Source organism: Haliotis cracherodii, unplaced genomic scaffold (assembly GCF_022045235.1).
Source record: "Haliotis cracherodii isolate W230 unplaced genomic scaffold, xgHalCrac1.p SCAF_15, whole genome shotgun sequence".
In the NCBI taxonomy this organism is placed as follows: Eukaryota; Metazoa; Mollusca; class Gastropoda; order Lepetellida; family Haliotidae; genus Haliotis; species Haliotis cracherodii.
In genome coordinates, this window is record NW_027266270.1 from 20,006,836 (window position 1) to 20,019,281 (window position 12,446).

General features: G+C 40.7%; 1 protein-coding gene across 1 annotated transcript; it reads left to right on the forward strand.

Annotated features, from left to right (window-relative positions):
- The first annotated feature begins 127 nt into the window (after positions 1–127).
- LOC139461920 (microfibrillar-associated protein 1-like) lies at positions 128–11,752 on the forward strand. Its single transcript, XM_071243408.1, has 10 exons — positions 128–463; positions 1,511–1,745; positions 2,219–2,348; positions 3,246–3,311; positions 4,381–4,511; positions 6,653–6,761; positions 8,313–8,473; positions 9,737–9,896; positions 10,503–10,592; positions 11,141–11,752. The coding sequence occupies exons 1-10, from the start codon at positions 397–399 to the stop codon at positions 11,312–11,314; spliced, it is 1,323 nt and encodes a 440-aa protein (XP_071099509.1). The 5' UTR covers positions 128–396; the 3' UTR covers positions 11,315–11,752.
- The last annotated feature ends 694 nt before the right edge of the window (positions 11,753–12,446 follow it).

A 12,446-nucleotide genomic window follows, 5' to 3' on the forward strand; every position in this document is an offset into this window, starting at 1 on the left:
GATTGCATATTGAACATTCAGTATAAAAACGAAAGATAAATGAATGCATACCATAAAACGCGTTTTGTTTCTTTTCAGTTAGCAAACAAATCCACAATTTAAACGATCCAAGGGCAGATAACTGTTCACTTCCGCTAACACGGTTCGAGAAAATGTTCAGCGTCTAGTTACCCTTATGCTGGAGATATCCTAATTATCTTCATTATGTCTAAATAGGTCCACCATACATAGTTTCTCCGGTTCGGACTGGAACATAAGAACTCAAGTTACGTGTAATATCAGCCAGGCGTAAAGCGCCTGACACCTATCGTGTCGTACACATTGTCAGTTTTCCCTTGATTTAGACCTGTATCAGAAGTCAACAACCTTTCAGTTAAAAGTAACAGAAACGTCACGATGGCGAACAGACCCAAAGTTCCTATCCAGTCCACGGCTGGTGCCATTCCCATTCGGAATGAAAAAGGTAAGTGTCTTGGAAGATTTTCATTCAAACATGAACATGACGAATAACATTAGGACTTTACAATACAAATGTGCTAGTTGTTCCAAGTAACAGCTAGCTATATTCTAGTTACAGCAGGGCATCTTGTAAATCAAGTCTGGTCAAGGTAAACCAGTGGGTGATAGCATGATCAATGTCATGTGCAATTGCAGTATGAGGAAACACAATTATACCAGTCAAAGAGCGTGACCACTGATTCTGGGGTAGAATAGGTCTTCAGCAACCCATGCTTGCCGTAAAAGGTGACTATGCTTGTCGTACAAGGCAACTAACGGGATCGGGTGGTCAGGCTTGCTGACTTGGTTGATGCATGTCATCGATCCCATTTGTGTGGATCGATGCTCATGATATTAATCACTGGACTGTCTGGTCCAGACTCGATTATTTACAGACCGCCGTCATATAGCTGGAATATTGCTGAGTGCGGCGTTAAACAACAAACCAACCAACCAACCAACCCTGTGTAGTGTGTGAGACACTGTAACTGTGAAATTGTAGCTGTCCTGTTTACTGGTTGAGGCAGTGGTGAGTCACTGTAGCTATGAAATTGTAGCTGTCCTGTTTACCGGGTGAGGGAGGGGTGAGTGCACTAGCTATGTAATTGTAGCTGTCCAGTTTAGTGGGTGAGACAGACCCGTGAAGATTCCGGGGTAGAATAGGTCTTCAGCAACTCATGCTTGCCGTAAAAGGCGTGAACGGGATCAGGTGGTCAGGCTGGCTGACTTGGTTGATGCATGTCATCAATCCCAATTGCGTGGGTTTCTATTCTTTGGCAATAAAGTGACCATGGCATGGAACAGACTCTTTACTTAGCAATGGGTGCACCAAGTGCTTAGTGACAATTAAAGAGTTTGTATTTATGCCAAGCTTTGCCATATAGAAATTCTTCATGATTGTAAACTTGTCATGGTTATTTTAGAACATTTAGGCAATGCAGAAATATGTGACTACTCAAATGTCTTGTCAAAGATGTCCAAAGAATTAGAAGCTATTTGCCTTTTCACTCAGGTGATATTGCTATGGAGAAGGTTAAGGTCACACGATATGTGACGGGCAAACGGCCAGACTATGCCCCAGAAAGCAGCAGTGACGAAGAACAAGGACAGTTTGAACTTGCACAAAAGAAAAAGCTAGTTGTTGAGGAAACTGAAGAAGTTGAAACTACAGCAACTGAGATTCAAGACAGAAGATTAAGAAGACTGCAGGAAAGAGAGGTCGTTGACAGTGACGATGAAGATGACAGGTTGATATGACTTTTGCAGTGCCGTTGTTATCTGTGATTTGTTTCTAGCTCTGTGTGCAATTTTGCAGGTATAGAAATAATTGTGCAAAGTTTGTCATAGATCAACAAAAGTCATCCAACTTATGATTTTGTGACCCAGATCCTGATACATATTTATTTAAGTGAGCTGATGCATTTTAATAATTATAAAAGATAATATAACCAACATCTTATTTTAGATAATCTGCAATAACTTCTTTTTTGGTGGGTAAATTTTGTATTTGTGGATACCTAGCATTTTGTTGTATCTGTACAACAATGTGTGATGCTCACTGATGATCATCATGTTGATCACAATCATATATAAATGTGATCAAGCAAATTAATCATGATGTACCTAATGCAGATATTAATTGCAAACATTGCATCTTGAGGACTGGGCATGGGATTCATCCAGCTTCAGCAGACATTTAACTCAGTAACCATACTTGCAGAGTTGCACGTCATCGACGGGAGGTCATTGAACCCGAGATCATTCAGTACATGTCTGAGGATGAAGATGATCGAGGTCGTGGTAAGGATGAGGAAGAAAGCAGTGAGGAAGAGGAAGAACTGGATGATGAAGTAAGAGCTGTGATTACTTTTTGTGCCAGATGTATGTATTTGATTGTTTTTAGTACAATTCTGCTTTGGTTTTACTTGTCATAGAATGTGTTTCATCACACTTGGGATATAGTACAAACTGATGACAAACCAAATTGACTGTAATTACTGACTTTAAGATACTAGTGCCTTCATCAAATGAGTGACTTACTTGAAAAAGGTACCAGCATTTTTAGAGTATTTTTTGGGGGGGGGTACCAATGTCTGTACCGAAGATAAATGCCCAAAGTCAAGCCACTCTTTATTCAAACCGCAATTGCTAATTGCCGTTTATAAATATTCTCCAGCATCAACATGCACACCCATATTTGTATACAATATGAAAAAGGGGGGGATGGGGTAGCCTAGTGGTTAAAGCGTATGCTCATACCAAAGACCTGGGTTTGATTCCCCACATGGGTACAATGTGTGAAGTCCATTTAAAACGAGACTTTGTTTGTCGTAAGAGGCGACAAACGGGATTGGGTGGTCAGACACACTGACTTGGTTGATGCATGTCATCGTATCCCAATTGTGATGATCGATGCTCTTGATGTCAATCATTGGATTGTCTGGTCCAGACTCAATTATTTTACAGACCGTCGTCATATAGCTGGAATATTGCTGAGTGAGGCTTTAACAACAAATAATACAATACAATATGGTGTTCCCCGCTTTGATATTGCTGGAAACTTGCTCAAAGCAGCGTAGAACAATACTAACGTACTCAGTACGAAATAATATTTGATCTACTGTCAGTAATCGATATTACAAACATTGTTGTCTGAGTTCAGGCATAGTAATAAAAGTGATGTGTAGGAATGACAGATATGTTTATGTATATGATATAGACTTGAATGATGAATTCTTGTGTTTCAGGAAATTGAACGTCGTAGGGCTTTGTTGAGGCAGCGTGCACTACAGAGAAGAGAGGATGAAGTGGAGGTATGTGTTGACCGATAATGTAGTGTACAATTCTATAACAAGAACTGAAAGCCCCCTTGCATAGTCGCTAGTCCAGAAGCCAGCTAGATATGCAGTCCTATTAGTTATTGCTATGATTTTGCAAGTGATCGTCTTGTCAGCATGAATGTGACCTTTCCTAACTGTGAGTGTTTGCAGGTTACTGTGAGTAGTATCTGTTTATCAATAAACAAGTTGTGGTGATGTCTTTGAGCATGTGCTATAATATCATTTGTTTGATAGGCATTACTTAGAAGTTGGCGGATGACAAGATAGACACAATCTTAAAATTCTCCTGTGTTTTGTTTCTATATGATTGTATAACATGTTAATGATGAAATGGTTGGAGTCATGTAATTCAGATTAGTAGAATTCTTGATAAGTAGATATTTTGTCTGTCCCTGAAATTGCAACAGGAAAGGGGAGGTGAAATGGAATTTACCGTTGCGTCCAAGATTATTGCACTTATATAGCAACATGCATGCACGAGTGTGGGTGTTGGTGTGTGGCTGCTTGTACTTGTCCGGACTGATGCTGATTTTATAGTGCTAGCCCACTGACATGATGCAGTTTAACATGAATACCCCACTCAGACACAGAATACTGACTTTGAGCCGACCAGTCCTTGTTTAGCCCCTTAATGCCAAGAGCCAGGCGGTGTAACAAGTACCATCTGTTAACGTCTTTTGGTATGACATGGCTGGGATTGAACCCCCGACCTCTACTACTAGACTATGGGGGTGTTCCCACAGGAACAGAGTTGATAGTACATACTTTTTGGCACTACAAAGAATGAAGTGTCAGATCCTATGTGATTCTGGGCCACAAATATTCTTCAAAGAAAAGGTTCAAGGTTTGCTGTGAAATAATATTAATCTTATTTCTCATTCATTTCTCTGCAGGTCATTTTTAAGTCACTATTTACAATTCTTTCAGATGCTTTGCTTCTAATGACCTGTTAGGTTCAAAGGAATAGCATTACGTTATTTCATGTGTCCATCTGTGAAACCTGTTTTAAAAGCAAATAACAGAATGCTCTATGTTTTTCCAGCAAGAGGAGGTGCTGGGTCGAGAGGACGAGAAGTCGGAGGGAGAGAGCGAGGAGGAGTCATCCGAGTATGAGGAGTACACCGACTCTGAAGAGGAGACCGGGCCGAGGCTGAAACCTGTTTTTGTCAGGAAGTATGAACTAACTTCAGCCATTTTTTTCTGTAAACTTGGTGTCAAGTCCGCAGGGGTTTGACCACGTTCTAAACCGAGTGGCATTTAAACTATGTGCCCCTGGCATGCAATTTGGGAGAAAGTTGTTATTTTGTTCAAAATTGGGATTTATTTAATTTTTTTTCTTAAATTCAGAGGTAATTAAGCATTGTATTTTGAGCTTTCAATCAATTCAATGATATTAAACTAAACATCAAAACCTATGTATTGGGTCTGTTATCAGTGAAATACAGGTTATCTCTACAAAGCTGTAAAATAAGCTATTACAAACAAGTATTAGTTATATATATTAACATGAATTGGGAATTTCAAATTCTAATTTGAGAATTTTTAAATGACATTTGCTTGGGGCTGAATATCGGGCTCTGAACAGGGCTGGATAGATCTCTGGTGGGGCCTTAATGATTCACCTGAGATTTGACCCATCATAATATTTCCCTAGGACCCCAGAAATCTATGCTGGTCCAACCGGGGGCATTCTGGGTTTGATAGGTCCCCAGCAATCTATGCTGGTCTTTCTGTGAGGATTCTGGGTTAGAAAAGGTCCCAAGAAATCTATCCTGGTTGCACCGTGGGGATTCTGGGTTAGAATAGGTCCCCAGAAATCTATGCTGGTCTTTCTGTGAAGATTTTGGGTTAGAATAGGTCCCCAGAAATCTATCCTGGTTGCACCGTGGGGATTCTGGGTTAGAATAGGTCCCCAGAAATCTATGCTGGTTGCACCGTGGAGATTCTGGGTTAGAATAGGTCCCCAGAAATCTATGCTGGTTGCACCGTGGAGATTCTGGGTGAGAATAGGTCCCCAGAAATCAATGCTGGTTGCACCGTGGGGATTCTGGGTTAGAATAGGTCCCCAGAAATCTATCCTGGTTGCACCGTGGAGATTCTGGGTTAGAATAGGTCCCCAGAAATCTATCCTGGTTGCACCGTGGGGATTCTGGGTTGGAATAGGTCCCCAGAAATCTATGCTGGTCCTGCCGTGGGGATTCTGGGTTAGAATAGGTCCCCAGAGATCTATGCTGGTTGCACCGTGGGGATTCTGGGTTAGAATAGGTCCCCAGAAATCTATGCTGGTCATACCGTGGAGATTCTGGGTTAGAATAGATCCCCAGAAATCTATGCTGGTCATACTGTGGGGATTCTGGGTTAGAATAGTTCCCCAGAAATCTATGCTGGTCATACCGTGGAGATTCTGGGTTGGAATAGGTTCCCAAAAATTCATGCCAGTCATTCTGTGGGGACTCCAGGCTAGAGCCCTGGGATGGGGTGCTAGGTCAATGAATTGACTTCGTCATTGTTCCCCGATGTTGTGGGATATTGCTCATCACGTCAGCCACTGGTTTGTCAGGCCCAGACTTGATTCTTTACAGGCTGCCGATGTAGCTGAGACATTGCTGACTGTTGCACAAGGCTACAAACAAGTGAAATAGTCAGCCATTGGTGGAAACATTTACAACTTGATTAATGATAGGAACCTATTTATGTCGCACTGACATGTTGGAATAATATTTGTGACACAATTTCATTAAAATCAGACCTTAGTTCTCGCTACCGCTAAACAAAGATCAGAAGACATCCCATTAGGGGTCACGTCAGAATGACCTTTCATCCGACCAATCAGTGCGTCGCTTACCAGATTATGAAAGTGACAGTCGGAATGTGATTTTTAATCATGCAATCACGAAAACTTTAACATGGGGTATTCCGAATGATAGTTACGGGTTTAGCGACTGAATCCTTACAATCTAGACCGTCTATTAGCCATTCCAGAATGTTTTTTTGTTCAGGTTTCAAATTTGTAATCGAGAATTGGTCAAAATATGTGTTGAAGCGTAGCCGCCAATTTGAAGTTTGTGCCATAAAGCCCGAGAAAGCTGCCTTCTTATTGGTCATTCCATTGGTCGGTCAAAATTCACGCAAGGTCGGTGTGACGTGACCCGTAATGGGATGTCTTCAGATCCTTGTCTAGCGGTAGTGAGAACTAAGATCTGATTTTAATGAGATTGATTTGTGACAAGGAACAATAGTTTGACAGTGGGCAGTATTTTGGAAATGTTTGTTTGAGTTGACTAGTCACAGTGGTATTGATTCATGTCCTTCAGGAGGGATCGTATCACTATCCAGGAGAAGGAGAGAGAAGAGCAGAAATATCGGGACCAGGAGACAGATATGAAGAAAATGGCCGAGGACAGGAGGAAACAGACTCTTAAGGTTGGACTGCAGACATTGTTATTGACATGTTTCAGCTTGCAGACACTAGACAGTTGCAGACATTGTTACAGACACAACTGTAGACATTTAACAGATAGTTTTACAGACATGGATGCAGCCACTGGACACTTGTAGACATCGTTATAGATGCTAGACAGTTTCAGACATTGTTACAGACACAATTGTAGACATTTAACAGATAGTTTTACAGACATGGATGCAGCCACTGGACACTTGTAGACATCGTTATAGATGCTAGACAGTTTCAGACATTGTTACAGACACAATTGTAGACATTTAACAGATAGTTTTACAGACATGGTTGCAGCCACTGGACACTTGTAGACATCGTTATAGATGCTAGACAGTTGCAGACATTGTTACAGACACAATTGTAGACATTTAACAGATAGTTTTACAGACATGGTTGCAGCTACTGGACACTTGTAGACATCGTTATAGATGCTAGACAGTTGCAGACATTGTTACAGACACAATTGTAGACATTTAACAGATAGTTTTACAGACATGGATGCAGCCACTGGACACTTGTAGACATCGTTATAGATGCTAGACAGTTGCAGATATTGTTACAGACACAATTGTAGACATTTAACAGATAGTTTTACAGACATGGTTGCAGCTACTGGACACTTGTAGACATCGTTATAGATGCTAGACAGTTGCAAACATTGTTACAGACACAATTGTAGACATTTAACAGATAGTTTTACAGACATGGTTGCAGCCACTAGACACTTGTAGACATCGTTATAGACGCTAGACAGTTGCAGACATGTTTGCAGACATGACCAAAGGAACTGGAAATGTCAAGCGCTAGTTGAGATATGACAGCGCAATTGCTGAATATCTACCTATATTGGTAATGATATAGCATCTGGTATGACCATAGGTATAGCTGAGGCATGTTATACCAGAACCCACACTCGAAACTTTCCATTGCTGTGACTAGACCAACAACTAAGTAGTGACACAGCATCCACTATTTGATTACAGCAACATTCCAACACCATGTCACACGTTTCAAGTACAAAGAAAGAGTACTCGAGAAAATTACTTATGTCAAGTAATGTTGATATGTGTTTTACTCTATCTGGCGCTTGGCATTAATGGGCTAAAACAAGGACTGGTTGGCTTGGAGTCAGTATACTGGGCTAGCACTATAAATCGACATGAGTCCGGATCAGTCCAAACAGGCGGGCGGGCGGGCGGTCGGGCGGATGGATAGACACAGACAGACAGGCAGAAACACACACATCGTTCTATGGGTGCAATAATCTTGGACGCACATTAAACCCCATTTCACCTCACTTCACCATCAAATGTGGGGATCTTATTGATGATATGATGTGGATATCTCAGACAGATATTATCCTTATGATATAGTAGTGCATGTTGTGGTTTAAAAGTTCCATGGTATGCAAAATATAGTCATTGAGAGTCTTGATTGTGTTGCTATTTATCCATTGTAAATTCATACATCCTATGTCATATAAATACAAGAATACTTGACCTGGTGTTGCTCTGCAGATGGTGGAGGACGAGGCACGGCGGGAGGTGGAGGAACAGCGCAAGATGAAGGATGCCCTGGACCTGGTGCCCACAGATGATGAGAATGATGAGGAGGAGTACGAGACCTGGAAGGTCCGAGAGTTGAGGAGACTCAAGCGAGATAGAGAAGAGAGGGAAAAGTAAGTACTGAGTGTTGGAGAGATTCTCTTATCGCTGACACTTATTGTTGAGGACGGGATTTTGTCTTACAATAATGCAAATCAGGATGACAATAAACCAGAGATTCAAGGTACCTGCTGATTAAAAATCATCTTTGGTTGTCTGATCTGTGAATATGTGGTGGTATGTGGTCCTGTGTACATCGCCCAGATCACAAATCAGGCAAAGTTAAGCAATGTTGGTAGCTAAATATGCCTCTGGTAATCCAGCAGTGAATGGGTACCCGGTAGGATTGGATGGTAATGTGACTGATACCTTCTAACTGGATTTTGTCTTACAATAATGCTTGCTAGCAAATGCAGGATGAAAATCATACGTAGCTTGGGTTGTATACTTTCCAGGGAGTTGAGAATAACAATTGACTGCACGCTGATCCATTGACCAGGGTAATGATGGTTTCACATAGCGAAATTGAATTTGGCACAGTATAAATGGACTTTAAATGGAATCAGTTTTGAACTTCCTGAACACAGGTTAATTTCAATATTGTCTTAATCTTCTTTATAAGAAAATGTATAATGATGTGTTTGCTGATCACAAGTAGAGAGAAGCAGCTTAGTTTTTTTCACTCCTATTTCAAATATACCAGGATATATCACTGTAGCAGTGTTTTTCTTCTGTCATATTTTTCATGAATATTCAAAGATATATGGTCACATAGCCCAGGGCTCCAGATAAGCTTTTGATGTCGTGGGTATTTTACCCATGCATTTTAAAATCATTGGGTATCAGTAATTCTATCTGGGTATTCAAATTTCTGTTACCCACTAGTTTTTACACATGTGGGTATTTAAGTTAAATATTTAAAAACACTATTCATCTAGTCCCTGCAAACTGGTGTCGTGTGGGTTCGAGAGCTTTATATGACTCAAAAATACCACAATACTTCCACAAGAAAGTGTGATTGCAAATGATCATGATGTAACTGTCATCGTGGAGTTTGGCAAGGTTGACGGAATGTCCGTTTGTAATTTTAAAATAAGTTGCTGATTTGCTAATCGAATACGCAGGGTTACTTCACAATATTTTGATGATACGCACAAGTTGTTTTTTTGTAGCGTATCTGTAATGTTTGTTGCGTATTTGATATGCTTGGATTTTATTTTACTGCGTATTTCTGCATTTCTGATGCGTATTTTACGCAGATACGCAGCTTATCTGGAGCTCTGATAGTCACAATGTGAAGGTGGTGAATGTGATGGTAATTAACCATGTATTTCCAGCACTGAGAAGGAGAAGACTGAGATTGAGAAGGTGCGGGGCATGACAGAGGAGGAACGCCGCGTGGAGTTCCGCAACAACCCCCGACAGGTGACCAACAAGGCACCAAAGGGGAAGTACAAGTTCCTGCAGAAGTACTACCACAGAGGAGCCTTCTTCATGGTCAGTGGGAAATACTGTTGTTCTTGCATCATTGTGACAGGACTTGGATGTAATGATATTGACTTTGAAGTCTACATGGATGTGGGTTTGAAGATTGCTGTTGATGTGTAGAACTGTTTCTTCAAATGGATATACAAAAATTTATGCTAGCTTGTAGGTATTTTCAAATACAGGGGTGCACTTATTTCCTTGGGGGTTATTTAGTCTGCTGAAATACATTCTGTAGGTTTGCATGGATTGGTGCTCTTACTGTCCACCACTGGTTTTGTCGGGTCCAACTTGTTTATTTACAATCTGACATGTGTTAGCTCTAATATTGCCTTTTGGGACTTTAAGCAATAATTACTCAATTACTCGACCGCCTCAGTGGTCTCGTGGTAGAGCATCCGCCCGGAGAGCGGAAGGTCCAGGGTTCGATCCCCGCGTCATACCAAAAGAAGTAACTAAGATGGTACTTGTTGCTTTAGGCAGTGTCCATGTGTTTATCAGTGTCCATAAGAGAGAAAGTTCCTTTATTCCTTGCATTGTTTAATCATGATAATAAACAAGGAAGCAAGGAATAAGATGTTTATTGTCAGGTTGTTGTAGCTCTTGTTCATGTTGCAGGACGACGACGAAGGCGTCTTCAAAAGAGACTTCTCCGCCCCAACACTGGAAGATCACTTTGACAAAACTATCTTGCCTAAAGTCATGCAGGTATGTGCTCAGACTCAAACACAGGTAACAGTGTATGAACATTCTGTATATACCAGGTTTACATGGGGCGGTGGGGTAGCCACTCGTCATGCCGAAGACCCGGGTTCAATGACCCGCATGGGTACAATGTGTGGAGCCCATTTCTGGTGTCCATGCCGTGATATTGCTGGAATATTGCTAAAAGCTGCGTAAAACCATACTCACTCACTCACTCACTCACTGTATTTAAAATGGTTAGGCAAACATTTCGAAACAATTTGCATGCAGAATGTTTTGCTACTACTGCAGACACACAAAAGACACACAAAGAAAGTTTTGATTGAAAACTAAGTTCAAATGAGCTGAAATAGTATGCATTACACATGTTAGGGGCTAGTCATTTCATTAAAGGCTGGGTTGGCTGAAATGGTATTAGGACTGGATCATATTTTGCTGCCCCAGCCACTTTATGTAACCTTTTTTTCATGCCTCAAACTTCCATAAGATTGGACCCAGTACTGCTTGAATTAATTTTTAGTTGATACTGACATTGTTAATATTGCCTGCAGGTCAAGAATTTTGGTCGTTCTGGACGGACCAAGTACACACACTTACTTGACCAGGACACGACCCAGTTTGATTCCCCCTGGATATCTGACACAGCTCAGAATCTCAAGTTCCACGCTGCCAAGGGTGGCGGGATGAAGCAGCATTTTGATAAACCCACCGTCAAGAGGAAGTAACAGATGCACTGCCATTTTGAACTTGAACTGTGAACATGATGGATTCTTCAGATCTTAGATATTTAAGGCCCCAAAAATATAAGTGATATTTTTCGGGTATTTTGTTGGGTTGAAAATGATGTGAGCCGGACCAGAAATATAATTCTTTGTCATGGTGGTCTAAAACAACTTGTCCTCATTCTGGCTATAAACAGAGTTGGCCATTGTGTTACTGGACTCGAGGAGCAGGATCCAGGAGAGGATCTGCATCAAATGTAAGAACTAGAGGATAGACCTGACTGAGATGGAAGTTGCATTAAAGACTGCAGTGCAATGATCAGGTTGCACAATATCAAATCCAGAATTCTGAAAGATACATATGAATATGTGCCCTTTTTATTGTGAGATATTGCCTCAAGACGATGGGCTGGGGATGATCACTTTTCATGGGGGTGGACATTTTTGGGGTGGGGGAAAAATCAGGGGACCACTGTTACCATTTGGGGGAGGGGGGGGGGGGGCGAACCTAAATTTTGGTCAAGATCATGAAGAACATTGGCAGTAGTTGCTTTTTGAAAATATCGATGATTAAGAAGTTTTTACAACATAGGTATTTGTTGGATTCACAAAAAAGATCAGGATAAATTATGGTGGTTCTCAAAAATAAAATATTTGGCAAATTTTTGTCGAGGGGTAGTTTTGAACATTAACGCCCTTCACCCACACAAGAAAGAGTTCATGGTGGGAGAAAGTAGGCGTGATTCATTGCCATACAGATGTCATCTGGAGGATTCTCAAGGATTTATTTTTAAGAATAATTTTAATAAGTCATGCATTGTAAATAATATCATTGTCATACGTAGTATGTATTAAAAAGATGAGGTGTAAGAGACAGAGTTGGACATCTTTTTGCAAAGTGTTTCTACCTAAAAAAATCCGTTGCTGGATCATTAGTTATTCTGTCAGGTAAACAGACAGTTTATATTATCCATATGGATCGAAAATCTATAATAATTATGGTTATCATCAATAATAATTTCATTACACGATACATTTACTTCAACAATAGTGTCTTTATAAGGTGAACAAAATACAGTTTAATAAAGTGTTGGATGTTTGGTATGCAGCCAAGTCACCATGTTTGCGGGTGAGT

Bases quoted from the DNA above. Each gene is read 5' to 3' on its own strand.
- LOC139461920 (XM_071243408.1), top strand. From the start codon at position 397: ATGGCGAACAGACCCAAAGTTCCTATCCAGTCCACGGCTGGTGCCATT. The intron at 464-1,510 runs GTAAGTGTCTTG...CTTTTCACTCAG, and splicing joins TCCCATTCGGAATGAAAAAG to GTGATATTGCTATGGAGAAG. The intron at 4,512-6,652 runs GTATGAACTAAC...CATGTCCTTCAG, and splicing joins AAACCTGTTTTTGTCAGGAA to GAGGGATCGTATCACTATCC.